The following is an 18,131-nucleotide window of genomic DNA, read 5'->3' on the forward strand; positions in this document are numbered from 1 at the left end:
TGTATCGAGAGATGAAAGATTACCTACTTGACCTAATAGCTCAAGGGTGGATTGAAAAGTCTAACTCTTCATACTCTTCTCCTGTTGTATGCGTCCGGAAGAAGGATGGCAGCCTCAGACTCTGTGTTGACTATAGAGAGCTAAATAAGAAAACGCATCCCGATCGCCAACCTTTACCCAGAATGCAAGACATATTGGACAGTTTGGGTGGTAATTCTTGGTTTTCACTGTTAGATCAAGGAAAAGCCTACCACCAAGGCTTCATGTCCAAAGAGAGCAAACATCTGACTGCTTTTGTGACACCCTGGGCATTATATCAGTGGGTTAGGGTCCCCTTTGGCCTTATGAATGGACCTGCCGCGTTCCAACGATGCATGGAAGAGTGTTTGGAAGGACTAAGGGATGAAATTTGTGTCCCTTACCTTGATGACACTTTGGTCTTCAGCAAAGGTTTCAAGGAGCATGTTGAGGATGTCAGGAAGGTGTTACAGCGACTAAGAGAGTATGGGATCAAGCTTAAGCCAAGCAAGTGTGATCTGTTCAAGCAGGAAGTTCGCTACTTGGGTAGGATTGTCTCAGCTGAAGGAAGTAGAGTGGATCCGGCTGATACAGAGGCGGTAACTTCACTAAAAGACAAGAAGCCTAAGACGGTCGGTGAGCTCAGGAGGATACTAGGCCTCCTCAGTTACTACAGACAATACATCCGAAACTTTTCTCGGATAGCCATGCCATTGTATGAGCTACTTAAAGGGGAGTCAAGTGATGAGGGGTCTAGAACATCAGTTGGTGTGCAGCCAAAACCCAGGTCAGGACGAAAAATCAGTAGTTGCCCCTCAACAAAACCTATAACTTGGACTGACATTCACCAACAAACACTAGAACAACTGATTGATTGCTTGCTTCAGCCACCTGTTCTGGGGTTTCCTGATTTTACCCAACCATTCATATTACACACTGATGCATCAAACCAGGGATTAGGAGCTGTTCTATATCAGAAGCAAGACGGAAAAATGAGAGTAATTGCATATGGATCGAGAACACTTACTGGTGCGGAGAAGAACTACCACCTGCATTCTGGGAAACTTGAGTTCCTTGCTCTGAAATGGGCAGTTACCGAAAAGTTTCGTGACTATCTGTACTATGCCCCAACATTCACAGTGTATAGCGATAACAACCCACTCACATATGTGTTATCGACTGCCAAGTTGAATGCTACTGGGTGCAGATGGGTCGCAGAACTGGCCGACTTCCATTTCACAATCAAGTACCGGGCGGGTAAAGAAAACATAGATGCGGATAGTTTTTCCAGAATGCCAGTGGAAGTGGACACACTCATGGAAGAATGCACTGAGGAGTTGTCTTCTGATGCTATTACTGCCACTATTCAAGCCGTGGAGGCTCAAAATAATGCCAGTATTCCCTGGTCTGTCTCAGTATCAGTCACTTCTGTACCTGAAGGTATAGATACTACAAATGACACGATCCCGTCATTATCCAAGGGAGAAATTAAGCAAGCACAGAACAAAGATCCAAGTATTCAACCAGTTGTGCAATCCAAGTTATCAGGGTCAAAACCACCTGTGGAGCAACTTAAGATGTTCAGTGCAAGGACAAAGTGTCTATTTCGGGAGTGGGAGAAACTTATGCTGGATGGTGATGGCATCCTCCAACGTGTTACAGCCACTCGAACACAGTTGGTGCTCCCAGAAGAGTATAAACCCACTGTCCTCAAGGAACTCCATAATGAGATGGGTCATCAAGGGGTTGATCGCACAACTTCTCTAGTGCGTGATCGTTTCTTCTGGCCTTATATGCAGGCTGACATTGAGCATTATGTCACCAAAGTGTGTTCCTGCCTAAAACAGAAAAGACCTTGCCATCACACAGTAGCTCCATTGACAAACATTGTGACTACTCAGCCTTTTGAACTGGTCTCCATTGATTTTCTCCATCTAGATCGATGCAAAGGGGGCTATGAGTACATATTGGTCGTCATGGACCATTTTACTCGTTATGCTACAGCTTATGCCACTACATCTAAATCAGGCAAAACAGCAGCTGATCGCATCTTTAATGATTTTGTGCTGAAGTTTGGCTTTCCAGCTCGCCTGCATCATGACCAAGGGGGAGAATTTGAGAACCAGCTCTTTGCTCAGTTAAAGAAATACTGTGGAATGGCAGGCTCCAGAACATCATGCTATCACCCCCAAGGAAATGGGCAGGTAGAACGCTTCAACAGTACACTTCTACAGATGCTGAAAACACTCACAGAGACCCAGAAGTCCAATTGGAAAGAGTCCCTGAACAAGTTGGTGTATGCATACAACTGTACTCGTTGCAAAGTGACTGGATATTCTCCATTTTTTCTATTGTACGGAAGGTCACCCAGATTGCCTGTAGACATGCTTTTCGGACTGACGTCCAAAACAGACTCAAGCAGTAGAAGAGAGTACGTGGAAAAATGGAAACGTGGAATGGAAGAAGCGTATGAGATCGCTAGAGAGAGCACTCGCAAAGCTGCTGTAAGAAGTAAGAAATACTACGACAACAAGGTCCGAAGTTCTGTGTTGCAGTCAGGTGACCGGGTACTTATCCGAAACCTCACACCACGCGGAGGCCCGGGAAAACTTCGCAATTATTGGGAGCACTGCATACATACCGTCGTACGACAGGTGGGACAAGATTTGCCCATCTATGAGGTCAAGCCTGAGCAAGGTAAAGGACGATCTCGAGTTTTGCATAGAAACCTTCTGATGCCATGTGATCATTTGCCATTAGAAACCGAATTGAAACAGACAACTCACCCACGGAAGAATAAGCCAATGCCACGGGCTACTGCTGAAGAAGATGAATCAGAGGCTAGTGAGGATGAATATAACTTCTGTTATGTACCTCCAGGAAGCCAGAATCCATATCCTGTTAGGCAAGCAGAGTCAGAAGTTAAACTTGCCGAAATGACCGCTTCGGAAAACCCACATGTAGAACTGCAGGCGTGGATTGCTGATGATGTTCCATCTGCTGAGGTTTGTGAGGAAGAACAACTTGAATCGAATACAATACTTTCTGACCACATGGATAGTCCTTCTTCATCAGATGAAAGGGAAAATAGTCAGGAGGACATTGTGTATCACGTTCCCAAGAGAGAGAGACGTCCACCTAGAGTATTCACCTACGACAGGCTGGGAACTCCTGCTTGTTATGCTGTTCAGTCAGTTGAACCCCAAAGACAATTTGTTCCCCATAGTTCTTCTCATGGACTGATGTCATGGATACCACCAATACAAAAGTACTTTTGCCACTCACAGTACACATATGGCTTTTGATAGTATGGACTGTTAGAAAAAACAACAGAGATAGAGAGAAAAGGACACACAAACCAAAAAAAAAAGAGTAACAGAATAACTTTTGTTTCTCTCAGGACCAGTATAACTGATTACTTGGACTATGAGTTACTTGAGCAAATAACTTGAATTTCACTGTTTTGTTGTTATTTTCCCTTGAAATGTCGGGACGACATTTTTGTTTGTAGGGGAGTGTGTGGTATATATAATAACATTCATGAGTTAAAAGAGGTAAATAATCTAAAAAGACACGGTGTGGGTAAAAATGGTTAAAAAAAGTTAAAATATACAAAGATAGTGTGGGTTAAAAAGATTAAATTAGGTTAATTAAGTTAATGTTGTTTCCTTGTTTAGTTTATTCATGTTAACTTTAGTAAAAAGGCTAAAAAGTCATGCATTGCACAGGAAGAATAGAAGACTCAAATGAGTTTATACAGCAGAGATTAATTTAGATAAAAGTTATTTGAGTGAGAAATGGTGATTTTATTGTTATCAGAGTCCTAAAAGGATTTAGCTACTATGGAAAAAACATGGTTTGTGTATAAGTGGACAGTAGGGGGAGCTCTTGTCAGTCCTTTCAGTGGGGAGGTTATTTCTAAGAGGAACTTAAGGGGGCGCTCTGATGTGTTTTCTCATTCTCTGCAATACAGCACAAGGGAAAACAGCACAATCTAGTCTCTCTTTATTCCTTCCCATTGTCAGGTAAATATGTATAAAAAAAGGTGCATTCACCGATGAACATAAAAGTACTATGTTTAGAGAACATGTTGTTCTGTTTTTCTGAAAGTTTTGAGTGCGATAAATATGCTAAAAACACTACTGTGTTTAGCAGACTGAGCATATGGTTAGCAGTAGCTTATTGTTCTTAGGCCTGCCTAATTGTTTATACAATAGCATGGGGTGCATGTTTAAGCAGGGATTGATGAGAAGAAATATTGCTACAGGGATTGGATATTGGACTATTCCAGTAATTCTATGCATAAATATGTTTTTTTTATTTTATCTATATTCTATCTCTCTGTAAACAATGTTCTATTCTGTGCAAGGAAGTTTAGTTAATGTTTCTCTGTAATATAAAGCAATTGTTAATGCTGAAAGATACCTACTGAAAGACAATTTTGCTTTTGAGTTGTTTTGTACTTTGTAAGATTCTCTGCAATACAGCACAAGGGAAAACAGCACAATCTAGTCTCTCTTTATTCCTTCCCATTGTCAGGGGTACAACATAAAAAGTTGCCTGTACATTTTACAGTAAGTTAATGGCAAATATGTTGCCAATAAAGGAGTGCAAAATTACACAATTCATTGGAGAAAATTAGAGCATATTACTGTATAACACGGTTAGTATTTTATTGTAAAAAATTATATATATTATATATATATTTTTGAGTAGATTTTGGCATAAATTCCACTTGAGGATGCCCTACAGGTGCACGATTAACCACTGTAGCCAAACAGTTACATAAAAAACTGAATCACTGAAGAGAAAGTAGGCAAGGGTCCACACTGACGATGAGTTAGGGGTTGGGGGCACACTAAAGGATGTCAGGGGCCAAAAGGAAAGATGTAACTTTTGTTTAACATACTAAAAAGTTATAGATTTTTTAGTCTTTTGAGACTTTTATTTATTTACTCAAAATATGATGTAAATTCTACCCAGACAAAGTGAAAGCAAATTGTTGCTTTAGGTTTACTAAGTAGATTCTATGTCACTTTTTACAGTCTATAATTGAGTACAAGCTTCTGAATGTGGTACATTTATGTGTTTAGTCTGACAAAACCAATAAATTCCTGGGAAACATTTTAAATATAACCACCTGTTTTTTCCTCAAATGTTATTGCTATATATACAGGTGACAGTTGTTTTCATAGGGCATCCCAAGATTTATTGTGTTCTACAGTTTTAACACGAAACATTGTTAAACAGTTATTTACTGTAAGAATTGGTTACAATGTAAGTGTCTGAAAAAATATAACAGAAATGTCAGATGTATTTAGAATTTTTATATTATTCAACAATGAACAATAAATCTGTTTAGTATCTAAAATTTAAGTGACAAGTGATTACAAAAGTAAATGGCGGTATATGTAAATTTGTATGTAAGAGTATGCTCTTACTGGCTGCCCTGGGTGAAAGTGTTTTAGACTGAATATGCAGATATATCCAATCACAAAAATCTATACATTCAAAACTTTTGTAGGCTGACAGTTATTTATTATTACTTTTTCTTTTCTTTTTTTAATTTTTTGCTTACATACGTACACTGTATGTTTTGTGGTGTGAGTGTTTTATAAGTCAATTATTCTGTAGGAATGCACTCTGAATTCCTGCACTACTTTGGAAATAATGTAAGTTGCTTTTTAAGTTCATTTGCGAAAAAAGAAAGAATATGTAAAGCTTTGATTCTAAATTATGCATAATTAGGTTTTGTGCGAGGGTGTGTGTGTGTTAGTGTGTGTGTGTGTGTAAGAGTGTTACTCACTGCATCAGTGCTTTGGTCTTGCGTGAGGGGTCATCGGGGTTCATGTGTCGGTATTCCTCAGCCTCTTTGTCTAGCAAGAGGAGCTGGGCCTGTAGCCTGCTGCGGAACGCTGGTAACGTGTCTCGGATGTGATTGGTCAGTTGCTAATGAAACATAAGGAGACATCTGAATTAAACAAGCTTTCTGTGCACTCCTAAGAGCATCTGTGAACTTTTTTGATCCTTAATTTTTTGATTATCTCTATTCTCCATGAGTGCCTTTCACTATCTCTGTCTCTTTTACCCTGTTTACACCTGGTCACTTCATGTGACAAGTATCTGAATTGTGATCAGATTTTGATCAGATTTTAACAATATGATTTTGCACTTGAAAATCAAACGCATAACTGGTCAGTCAAACTGAAATTCAATCACTGTGTGGGGCAAAATATAAAAATACTCTTGTTGTAAAAGTATATAATAGTACTTCTATATAAAAGTATATAAAATTATAACTGGTGTTTTAGTCTTAGTTTCATTTTGTGTCTTGTATAGACGGATGTGTTTGTTATAACGGCTTAAATGTGCCTCCTAAAGTAGTATCTTCTGTGTGTATGCACTTTTTTATTATTTCATTTTTAAATGGCTTGGTCTTATTCAGATATAAGCCATTTACTCAAGAAGGATGAAGCGACCAGGTATATACTGGGTCTTTCTTTTTTTTTTTTCTCCCACTTCCTTTTCCTCTTTTATTGTTCACCTGATTGAGGACCCTCTGCAGGTACGGTGTGCCCATGTAGTCGGCCATGTGCCTGTAAGCAGGGTGGGAAAGAAAAAACAGCCGCTCGGCAGCGAGAGCTGCACTTATGTCCTTCTTCCCCTCAATGTCCTTCTGACTACGATTTACCACACCAATGTAACCTATACCAATCACAAACACAGACACACATACATAGGGAACATCACAGACCACCGTCTAGCACAAAGCAAACAACTGCTTAACACAAACTATATGAGAAAACAGAAAGGATACTTTATTTTAATCTGTGTGAGAAGTACCATAATAGGATTTCTGATTTTCAGCAGACTACATGTATGTGTGTGTGTGTGTGTGTGTGTGAAGCAATCTGTATCTATGAGGGTGTATGTGAATGTGTGTCTAATGCATTAAAGTGCCAGCAGGAAGCATGAAGGCTCTGCACCTGGCACTGCTTTAGCTGATGTTGAGAGCATGGCCTGAAGTTAGTACTGTTTGGCACCAGTTAAGCTTATATAGGCCAGTTCTGGCTGGAACTCAAACCCTGTAGCAGTCAGGCAAGTGAGTCCAGCGCTGGCAAAAGTATCGTTTTAACAGCATGACTTCATATAGACATTATTAACAGTCAGTGAGGCTCCAAATGTTCACACAACACTGCACATCGATATGCTTACATTTAAGTAAATCTTGTAACTAAGCTGACTGAAAGGCATCCTCAAGATATTATAGTAAAATTTAATAATAATAAGCTGCTTAAATACATTGTACCTCTGCGTAAGGGCAGCAACCTATTCTCCAGTACGTCCCTGGCATTCGTGCCCTCATCCATCAGGTCTAGTTTGGTGATGACACCAATGGTGCGCTGACCTAAAACACAGAAACAAAACAAAACCACTTATACAAATATTTTATTCAGATAATTATGTCTGAATAATTTTAACATCAACATTTTTCAAACTTTCTTTGTCCCAAAAACAGGCAGCTTTTTTTACGGTACCAGTAAAATGTATTGTATTATATTATTAAAGTCATCCAAACTATGAAGAAAAACATATGGAATGTGTAAAACAAACCAGAATATGTTTTATTTTTTAGATTATTCAGAGTAACACCTCTTGTTCAGATTACATCTTTGCATAACTTGGCTGGATTTTCTCAGTCAGCTTTGAGGTAGAGTCACCTGGAATGGCTTTCAGTTAACTGAGCTGAGCTTCTCAAGAGTTATTTACTTAAATTTCTTGCTTACTTAAGGTGTTTGAGAGCATCATTTTAGTTGTGAAGAGGTAGAGTTGGTATACAGTGAATATCTGAGTCATGCATGCTCTAATCCTTATTATGGCTAGGACTATTCAATTAAATAAAGAAAAAAAAACTTTATCAGTCAATCTGAAAAATGCCTTAAAAGTATCCTCAGGTGCAGTCGCAAAGACCATCCAAAACTTTATGATGAAAATGGCTTTTATCAGGATCGCCCCAGGATAAGTTTGTACAGGAGATTAACATTAAGATAAGATTGTACAGGATAAGTTTATCAGATTTACCAGCCTTAGAAACTGCAAGTAAACAGGATCCAAGATAAGAGCACCTAAATACTTCACAGAGTATTTTGATTAGTTTAACATTTTTTTAACACAAGTTTAATACAGGATTCCTTATGTGTTCCTTCATAGTTTGGATGATTTCAGTATTAATTTAAAATGTAAGAAAAAAGGTTTGACTGGTACTGTACATAAATGAATACAGTACTGATTGGCTGCCGTGTGTAGTGTGTCTTCTAAACAAGAGTTTGGGGCAAAACACTTGGGATGGATGAAAAATATATACTGCTGTAAGCTCATGTACACAGAACACAAATCCGGCTGGCATTTCTCATTTTCATGTAGTATATAGAACATAAACTTTGTAGTGTTGTTCTAAACATACTGAACTGAATTGGGCTTTAGGGTTTAAGGGTTTATGGCAAATTGGAGAAAAAAAATATAAATGTCCGCAATATGGTTAGTCAACCCGAGAAGCAGAGTGACAGATAAAATGAAAAAAGAGAAAAGTGAAATTTCTCACCCTGTGGGTCAACGTCTTTGCCCAGTTTGAGGGCATCTGAATTGGCCAGGTCCATATTGGCCGGTGTGACAGCTAGGATAAGGCAGTTCTCACGGCAGATGAACTGCATGATCATGTCTCTGATCTGGTATTCAATGTCATGAGGCTGATCCCCCACTGGAACCTTAGTGATGCCTGGCAGATCTATGAGTGTCAGGTTGAGTACTGAAAAAGAAAAGAATACAATTCTTTTAACAACTTGTGTATCTCTGTGTTCTGAAGTTTTATTTTTTTACATTATCCATTAAATGTGCTAAAGCAACCTGCTTTGCATTTCACAAGAGCTCCACAGCACTGGCTATCTAATCTGCTGTGGAGGCACACATATAATACATCCCATAACAAGACAAACACAGAAAGCAAAACAATATTTTCCTTTCAACATTTTTTACAAATCAACAAGGGTTTTATAAAATTTGTTTAATAAAGCTTTTGTGTATTGTGTATGTTTTGTGTATTTTATTCACTTATGTATTTAAAATTACACTTTGTGGATAATATACAGAGAACACATAACCTTTTTATCTATTTACTTTCTTGCTCTGTCTCAGACAAATAAGGGGAAGAAGATTCACACAAGCCTTTTGTAATGTATTTCAGTGCACCTGAAACAACAACAAATGTTAACATTGTCTGGACTGAAATGGAATAAATTTCACGAATGTTCAATATGTTCAATTCCATTCAAATCTTCAAATTAGTACTAAATAAAAAACTAAATTGATGTGTATAGGGCCAATCAAGTTTAGAAATGCTGCACTTAGCAGTTAACTTCTGATTGGTAGAACAACTTAAAAGTGACTTTCATTAGATATAAGGGTGCACAGATATGTGCAGAAGAATGTAGAATAGAAAAATGGGGGTAGTTAATATGATAATACCATTTGGTGAGTAAACACGTAGGTTGATAGGAATGGAGGAGATGCCCTTATTGGATCCCGTAACTCTGTCCGTCTCCGTTTCAATCTCGCGACGCACATCATCAAAGTCTGTAAACTTTTTCCCTTTACAGTGGAGAAACTCTGCATACTCTACATAACAGAAGAACAGCGAGAGGGATAGAAAGAAATAAGCAGACAAAACAGAAGGAAGAAGATGAATGGAGACATGATAAATAAATTAAGAGCATAAAAATTTTATGATTATCAGTTTATAAAGACTTCCATAGAACTATCATAAACGAAAGCAGATGGGGAAAAAATGCAACGGGAGACACTGCCCTCTAGTGGCTGATGAATGTGTAAAAAAAAAAATATATATATATATAAAAAATCATAGGCCAAAATAGGAAATTATTTTTTAAAGCTATATATCTGGACTGCAAACCATACACTGCTTTTATAATTTAAAATCTAATGTACAATGTAATGATATCAGAACAATATCAGTATCACAGAGAACTGGTACAAAAAAGACATTTATATTTAACTAATAAATCCATCCGATGATTTATTGTTACATATTAATTTGGTCATAGGCCATCATTTTCTTTTTATTTTATTTTATTGCATCTCATATTACTGCATTTTTATTTTGTTATTGCGTATGACTGTCATGCACAAATCTTCAAGATTGCAACTTTACAGAAAATGGAATAACCTTTCTTAAGTTTTAATAGAAATGTCAAGCGATTTGGCATTTCTATTGATCTATTTAAAACTAGATTAAATTAATGGATTTTAAAGTTGCACTGCGAGTTTTGACCAACTATAGTAGTGTCTTTTTCATACATATAATAAATACAACATTAAATATTGGTTTAATATATTGGCCAGATTGTTCTAAAACAAAAAAAAAAAAAAAAAAAAAAGCAATTATTGTCTGATTTCCACCATATTCTGATATAATTGAGCATCCCTTATTTATAATTTAGTATTTTTGCTTTTACATTTAATGAATATCTTTATATTTTATTGGCATTTCTATTGATCTATTTAAAACTAGATTAAATCAATGGATTTTAAAGTTGCACTGCGAAGTTTTGGCCAACTATAGTAGTGTCTTTTTCTGACAAATAATAAATACATCATTAAATATTGGTTTGAAATATTGGCCAGATTGTTCTAAAAAAAAAAAAAAAAAGGAATTATTGTCCGATTTCCACCATATTCTGATATAATTGAGTATCCCTTATTTATAATTTAGTATTTTTGCTTTTACATTTAATGAATATCTTTATATTTTATTTATAATTTAATTTCTATCTCTTTTTTAAACATTCCACTGCTCTGTTTATGCAAAATGGTACATTTCCTCTGAAGAATTTAATTTTAAGACATTTAATCACAGTTCATTTAAGTGAATCAAAACATAACCAAACAAATACTATAGCTAGTCACTGCTTAGCTTCACACACAGGAAAAGAAGAAGCTTCACCTGGGAAGTGTGCAGCTGGTTTAATTAACACAGGCTAGATGTCAGCTGAGCAAAGGTAAAATCAGCTTGTTGACTAAAAAATAAAGTGAATTCAGTCATGAGGAATGTATTTACCTTACACATTTAACAAAATATTCAACAGCTATTTTCCATAGTGACAATTAACTACTGTAGTATGATAGCTTAAAATTGCTTACTGTAATGTTACTGCTGTTACCTTTATTTTCATTTGTCTAGATCTTGTTTTATCCTGTTTATTTACTTTTCACGGCACACAGAGTAGACATTCTGTACCATTGAGTAAAGCATTTATGTGCACGTTTACCTACCTGAGGTGGCGCTGATTAATTGTAACACAAGTGGCCTTCGTGTGACAATCCCTGAGCCTCTTGGTAAGAAATCCCTTTAAAAAAAATACAATCATTACAAACTTACAGATTAACAGTAAAGATATGAGTGTGCACCACACTTATCCCTGGCCTGGTTTCATAAACCACAGCATGTCAGACAAGTCCAATATTGGGTGACACAGTGAAACCGTAAACTCTCTCTCCCACTCCTCCTAACACTCTTCACTACACTCCTAGCTAGATATTTAGGGCACGTTTACACACAGCACTACTGGAGAGTCAGTAACCTTAGCCGTAACACACAGATGACACAAAAAGCTTGAGATACCTCACCAGCTATTAATAATAATTTTACATAATGTGCGTTAGGTCCACACAAGCAAAATGAGCAGATAAATAAACAGTAACTAATTTCACTAAGGGCAGAACTAGGACAACGTAGAGTTCAAGGGCATGGCAATACTATTCATACCATGGATATCTTGCCCTATTAGCCTGGGCAATAAGCCATAAGCTTCTGGCATTGCAGAAAGATATGTAGCAGTCTGAGGATTTCCTTTAAAGCTGTCTGCACAGGGAGAATGTTCAATTCCTGTCGGAGGATGTCATTTACAAACCAGGTTAAGATGCAGCCACTGCACTTGTCTTATATAGTATGTGCACTTTTTTTAAAACAAAAATCTAAGTGTAATCAAAATAAAAACAAATGAGTTCTGTTAGATGTTCAAAATTACACAGACCTTAAAAACAAATACACATTTATTAGCTGGACACTAATAGGGTGATCAGGTCCAGGTCTCTACATGTACTGTCATCAGTACAAAAGTAACCAAATTTGGAAAAATGTTCAATAATGCACATACTTAGCACAAACTAGTTATCTAGTATCACATTGCAAACTAAGATGGAGGAGGAATAAAAATTTAACAGGCCTGTGGCATGCATGCCTTGTGCGCCAAGGCTCCCTCTGAATCAAATATATAACAGACCTCTTGGCAAACAAAGCAAGTCATCATTAACCCATGAAATATTGCAGTTATCTGCAGTGATATCAAACATTGTTTTATTGTATCACTTTGTCTCAGTGTGAATACTAAATATACATTTGGGGACTTTTATTAACTACCACATTTTTGTTTGTAAATAAAAGCTGAAATATTTTATCAATGGTGTTAACTAACCTGTTTTTGTGCATACTGCCCTGTAGTAAAACATTTTTTGAAGGTAAATGTAACTAAATAGCTAACTTGACAATTAACCATCTAAACAATAAATTCAATTAAAATCCTACTAAAACAGCAGTGAGCAGTAAACACCAGAAAACACTAAGCAAGAATGAATCCAACAGCATGGAAATGTGTATTTTCGATTGGGACTTATTAGCTCAATAGTTCCTAGATAGCAGGTAGCAGATAGGAGTGGGCAAGCAGATACAGGGCTCTGCTGCAGATTCAGTTTACGATGCAGGAAACAGGGTGTGTGGAACTAAATCAGGAACACCACCCAAAATAGAGGGGGAACTCCCTCAGGAGCAGTCCTAGTTAGAAACATCCAGAAAGAGAGAGAAAGAGAGAGAGAGAGAGAGAGGCCAACATGCAGGTAAGAACACTGCCTGAACAGATTAAAACCACAACATCTAACAAAACAAATTACAATTGAGATGCTGTTGCACATTATTAGCACTCACTCACTGCAAGACAGACCGACTGGTCTCACCTAATAGGCAAGAGTCTACAGACTGCATGATGCTGTGGCTCAATTTGCCTGTTTAGCTCAGTTTTCTGCTGTATTCACATTCCTACTTAACAATGTGTCTCATTCTTGTATTAAACTCCATTCAGTCTCATCACTTAGCCCTAACTTCAACTCTCTGGACCCAAACAATGCTCCTCTTGAGGCCACTGTACCCCTCTCTCTTCCTACAGTACAGAAAAACAGCATAGGCCCAAACCTCAGAGCACACTGGTCAACTAGTTTGTTTTTCATGCTGTTTTTCCTGGACATTCAAGAGGCAAGAGCAAACTAGGGGTGAGTGATATGGCCTTAAACAATATCCTGATAGTGTATGGTATTTTTTCGTTACTCTATAACATTTGCGATAACGTTTGGCGATATGACGAAACATTGAAAAATATTTCAAGAATAAACTACTGCAACAAAATAACAATTTACTAATACTAATAATGCACTCCAAATATCTCCATATAACCAGGATTAAAGTAAAATAAATGATACTGGACAGATATAATCTGTCTCTAGTAAATAAATACTAGAGAACAGTCTGATTTTTCCTTTTGCTAAAATCTGCAAAAAAAGTAGTACCCTGATGTGATAATTAGGAGTGGGTGACATGGCATGATATTTCAGGGTATAATATCGTTGACAATATTTAAAAATGTTGCCGATATCATTGCGTATGATACAATATAGCACACCCCTAGTGCAAACAATAAGAATGCTCCTCCTGGAAGGAGAACACTCTGCTGGGCCTGCTGCTGAGTCAGAAGACAGGCTCAACATTTCCACAGACATTATAATTTGACATGCACATGGGCCATTTTACAATCTTTTGCTGTTTACTCTTTTAAACTGATCTATGTTTTCTTGTTTTAATGGGTTCCTTGGGGCACTTTTTGTAGGTACTGATCACTGCATACCAGTAACTTACAATAAGACCTGTTTTGGAGTTTTTAGCAGTTTTCTCATTGAACACTTCTAATTAGGGATACACTGAATGTTTAGCAACTAAAAACATGGCAAAAAATAGCTTTCAGTGCTTAGAAATAGACCTATTAATTTATACCAAAAAATGACTATTTTACACACCACCACCCAATCCTCCCCTATAACTGGCCACTGGCCCACAGTGGAAGTGAGAGCTGACAAATTTTTACACTCGCTAAATTAAATAAAATACACTCTGTATCAACGTACCTAACAAACTGTGTTTTCCACCTAGAAAGTACAAGCTGTTGGGCTAAGGTAAATAACGTTAGCTGAGAAAGCTATATTGCTAGCCAGCTTTTACCTAGACTGGCCTTTCTCTGTGTGAATTTCAAGCCCCATTAGATCTACTGTAGATCTGTGTTTTCAATAAGGCTTTAATTAATGTAAGGCTGTTATTATGTTGTGAAGCACACTGTGGCAAGCTGACAAAACTAAAATTTGTTAAATATTTCCTACTCTGACCCTTGGACAGATGATAGTTTTAGTTTTTGTTGTAGTCATGATAGTTTTTGTTTTTCCACAGCGTAGGGAGGGTTCCTATGCTGTGGAAAACTTCATGCCTGGTCCCTGTTCCCAAGAAACCTCGTCCTAATGAGCTCAATGACTTCAGGCCGGTAGCGTTGACCTCCCACATTATGAAGACCATGGAAAGGCTGCTTCTCCCTCCTCTCAGACCCTAGGTACAGCATGCACTGGACCCTTCACAGTTTGCATATCTGGAGAAGATTGGTGTTGAGGATGTCATCATTATCTAAGTGTTACAAAAGTCTAATTTGCTATTTAAGTAAAAATACAAAATATTTACCTTCTTGATATAGTGATTGACACTATACAAATATATTTACATATACACATGTAAATATACACATATATGCTTTTTACAAAACAATGTTTCACAATTTTTTTTTCTTTTTTTCACTTCAAAGTATCACTACTTCTAATGCTAGATTTTGATAATGATTGTGTTCACGTCTCAGAATGGATCACAGTCTAATCCAAATGCAGACTAAGTCTACTCCACCTTTGCAATGCCACCCCTCTGTCCTCCTCAACCTAAAGCATCTATCCAACCATCTCATATCTACAAGCTTCTCTGATCAGTAAAGCCTCTCCTCAGCCTGGCAGGCAGAGTGTGGGGACAGATGGCTCACGGTGCTGCTTTTCAAGACATTCATCATTCATTGCTATGGCTACATGCATTCTTTCTATAACATGGCTTTAAAATAGGGCATCGTGTCACAGCCGGAGTAACAAAGTTTTATTTGGGTAAGTAGGCCTAAGCAGCATGGCACAACCTATTTCCAATAGTTTTCTTCATTATTTATTAAACAAAATAGCCTCCTAGTTGATTGTGATTGTAGCAATGATGGCCTGTGCCTAATGTACATCCCTGTTAATGTCACTGGGTAATGGACTGCGTACTGTAATCTATGCAGCCTCATACCAGTCAACCATTGTTAGGAAAAACACACTGCACTGAAAGAGACCTTAAGGTGCCCTTATTTCATATTGCTATATGGGTCACCAAATTCATAAGGGGGGCATGAGGGTGTGCAATATTGTATCGTAGGCAATATATCGTGACAGAAATATCATGGTTTTTAAAAATCCATATCGTGAAAATAGCAGTATTCTGTCTTGAATGCAGTCTATTATTTACTGTGAAGCTTTAAAGGCATTTTTAAAAAATTCTTTCTGCACTTTTGTTTTTTGATAGATTTTTTTTTTCATTACATTATTTTTATATACTGTTTTATTTATTATATTTTGCTACATTACTATTATTATTTTATACAAATCGAAGGCTTGGTACAGTTGCTTAAAAGCTGACAAAAGTTCACAGATCACATCACAGATGTTACTTTTGAATGCTTATAGCTGTTATATTAGTTACATTTTTTACATTTTATAAAATTTTACATTTTTTTTTTGTATTATATTTTTAAAATTAAAGAAGTATTTTGTGGGTGTTTTTATATTGCCAATAATATTTTTATTGCAAATACCCTGAAATTGTATGATATTATTTTAGAGGCATATTAACCACTCCTAGTAAGTAATTTCTTACTTCACAAACAGGGTTTGAACTTAAACACTTTGTCTGTACTAAAATCCAGACACACAGGATACATAACAGGTGCACAGGATGCACACAATAATGTTGTCATTTGATGTATACATAGTCATTTTAATCATAGTCTCAAATTGTATAACCTATCAAACCCGAAAAAGGATGTACAATACAGTAATGTCAATCTTCTGACAAGTTTGTTTATGATGCACACAATACTTGTTTGGTATCCATTACCACAAATGACTCAATCAATGTAGCTTGACATGGAGGCAATCACCCAGCTAACGTTGAGTAATGCTCACATTATAAGAACGTTTAGCAATGTTCCAGAATAGTTAGCCTGTAACGTTACAGAAAATAAATTCCAGAAATGTACTGAAAATGTGTGACATGTAGTTTTGACTCCTTGGGCAGGTACCAAGTCCTGCTGGAAAAGAAATTCTGCATGTCTATCTCTATAAATAGGTGTAGTGCAGGCAAACAACAGCATCAAAATGTTGCAATGTTTTGAAGGAAAAAAAAGCTCTGTAACCAAGTATTACAAAGCTGTATGATCTTTTCTTACAATGTAATGGAAACATCCAGCAACATGTGTAAAAACATGGTTACACAGCAAGTATATCTCTATCGTACATTGATCAGAATGGCTAAGATTGGGTTACATACATTTAAAACCATAAGAAAATACAAAAAGAAAATGGGTTTAAAATTGGAAGAGAGTAAACTGGTTTCAAAATCAGTCCAACTGTATTGTAGGATGGCTTTAGTCAGCAGGACCGAAATTGTGTACTAAAACCTGTATCTTTTTTATTAACAAAATACTTACTGGTGTGCTGACTATAACAACGATTAAAACAAATAATATTTCTCTATTTTCTCCATTTTCCATTTGTGTTATTTGTTTGAAGCAGCAAAACTAAACACAACTAGGTTTTATAAATGTCTGTTCAGGCAAAAACATGTTCTTTATACTGCTTTGCATACAGAGTTGCAGACTCGACAAGCTTGTTTCCTCATTTTTCCACTTTATCATCACTACAGTTATGTGTTTAAAGACAAAAAAGGCAGTTGTGATAGTGCTCAGGCTTATTGTAATTTTATGGAAAAAAATAGTCAATATTCCTGTGTAAGTGCCTCTGATGAGAAGAGTATAGAGGTTCATAATATGCTCATTGTTGGTGGCAAGAAGTCAATTAGGTTTGTTTGTGAGGAGCAGTGTAATACTGAACAAGTGCAGATGTCAAAAATGGACTCATGCATAAGACTGGAATATGTTCTCAGATATAGGCAAGAATTTACAGATTCCACAATGTGTTGTTGTAATTACTCTAACTACTCTAAGGCCAGATTTTGTATTGTACTCAAAAGCCCTATCCTACATCTTCTGAGAAAATTACAGGCAGAATTACCTACTGCTTTTCACTGAACTCCAAGGTAATTTTAGTCCTGTCCAGATGCACATCTCTGAGTTTCGTCTCCTTGCATTTAATAAAATAGCTATTTGTCCACTGCCATGCACCTTAATTACACTTTGGGTGCACATTTCCACAGAGATCCACGTAAACACAACCGTGAGTGGAACTGGAGGAGCTACTGAACGTGATGTCATGTGACAGAGAAAGCCAACAACTCACTGATCCTCCTGTTTTTTTTTTTCAATTGCAGTCCGGATGCAAGAGTTTTATTACTGAGTAGAAGTGTGAAATATTTTTCAAAAACGTCCCCCTGAGAAACTAATCCTGCCCGGATACGGCTGAAGAATAAACAGATGGTTTATTATAGACTTCATGTCTAGGTTAAATGTTGCTGATCAGATCATAAACCGCCACAGCAACCTAGCTGTTAGGTGGGGGACGTTACAAGTTTCATGTAGTTAATAGTAAGTGGGAGAGTACAATATAGAGAATGGAATGGGTCCTATGTGTCTCCAGATGTTAGGTCCAGG

At 36.9% G+C, this 18,131-nt stretch overlaps 1 protein-coding gene across 4 annotated transcripts in view; it reads right to left on the reverse strand.

The window, feature by feature from the left end:
- The window catches only part of dnm3a (dynamin 3a), a 69,449-nt gene that overhangs the window by 46,316 nt on the left and 5,002 nt on the right, over positions 1-18,131 (reverse strand). For all 4 annotated transcript variants that reach the window (XM_049481545.1, XM_049481548.1, XM_049481541.1 and 1 more), the window contains exons 3-8: positions 11,365-11,438; positions 9,541-9,690; positions 8,621-8,824; positions 7,328-7,426; positions 6,563-6,723; positions 5,825-5,967 (exon numbers count right to left, since the gene is read on the reverse strand). In XM_049481545.1, the coding sequence (XP_049337502.1) occupies positions 5,825-5,967; positions 6,563-6,723; positions 7,328-7,426; positions 8,621-8,824; positions 9,541-9,690; positions 11,365-11,438 (831 nt within the window). The remainder of the gene's footprint in view (positions 1-5,824; positions 5,968-6,562; positions 6,724-7,327; positions 7,427-8,620; positions 8,825-9,540; positions 9,691-11,364; positions 11,439-18,131) is intronic.

The sequence above is a fragment of the Astyanax mexicanus genome, chromosome 1, assembly GCF_023375975.1.
Source record: "Astyanax mexicanus isolate ESR-SI-001 chromosome 1, AstMex3_surface, whole genome shotgun sequence".
In the NCBI taxonomy this organism is placed as follows: Eukaryota; Metazoa; Chordata; class Actinopteri; order Characiformes; family Acestrorhamphidae; genus Astyanax; species Astyanax mexicanus.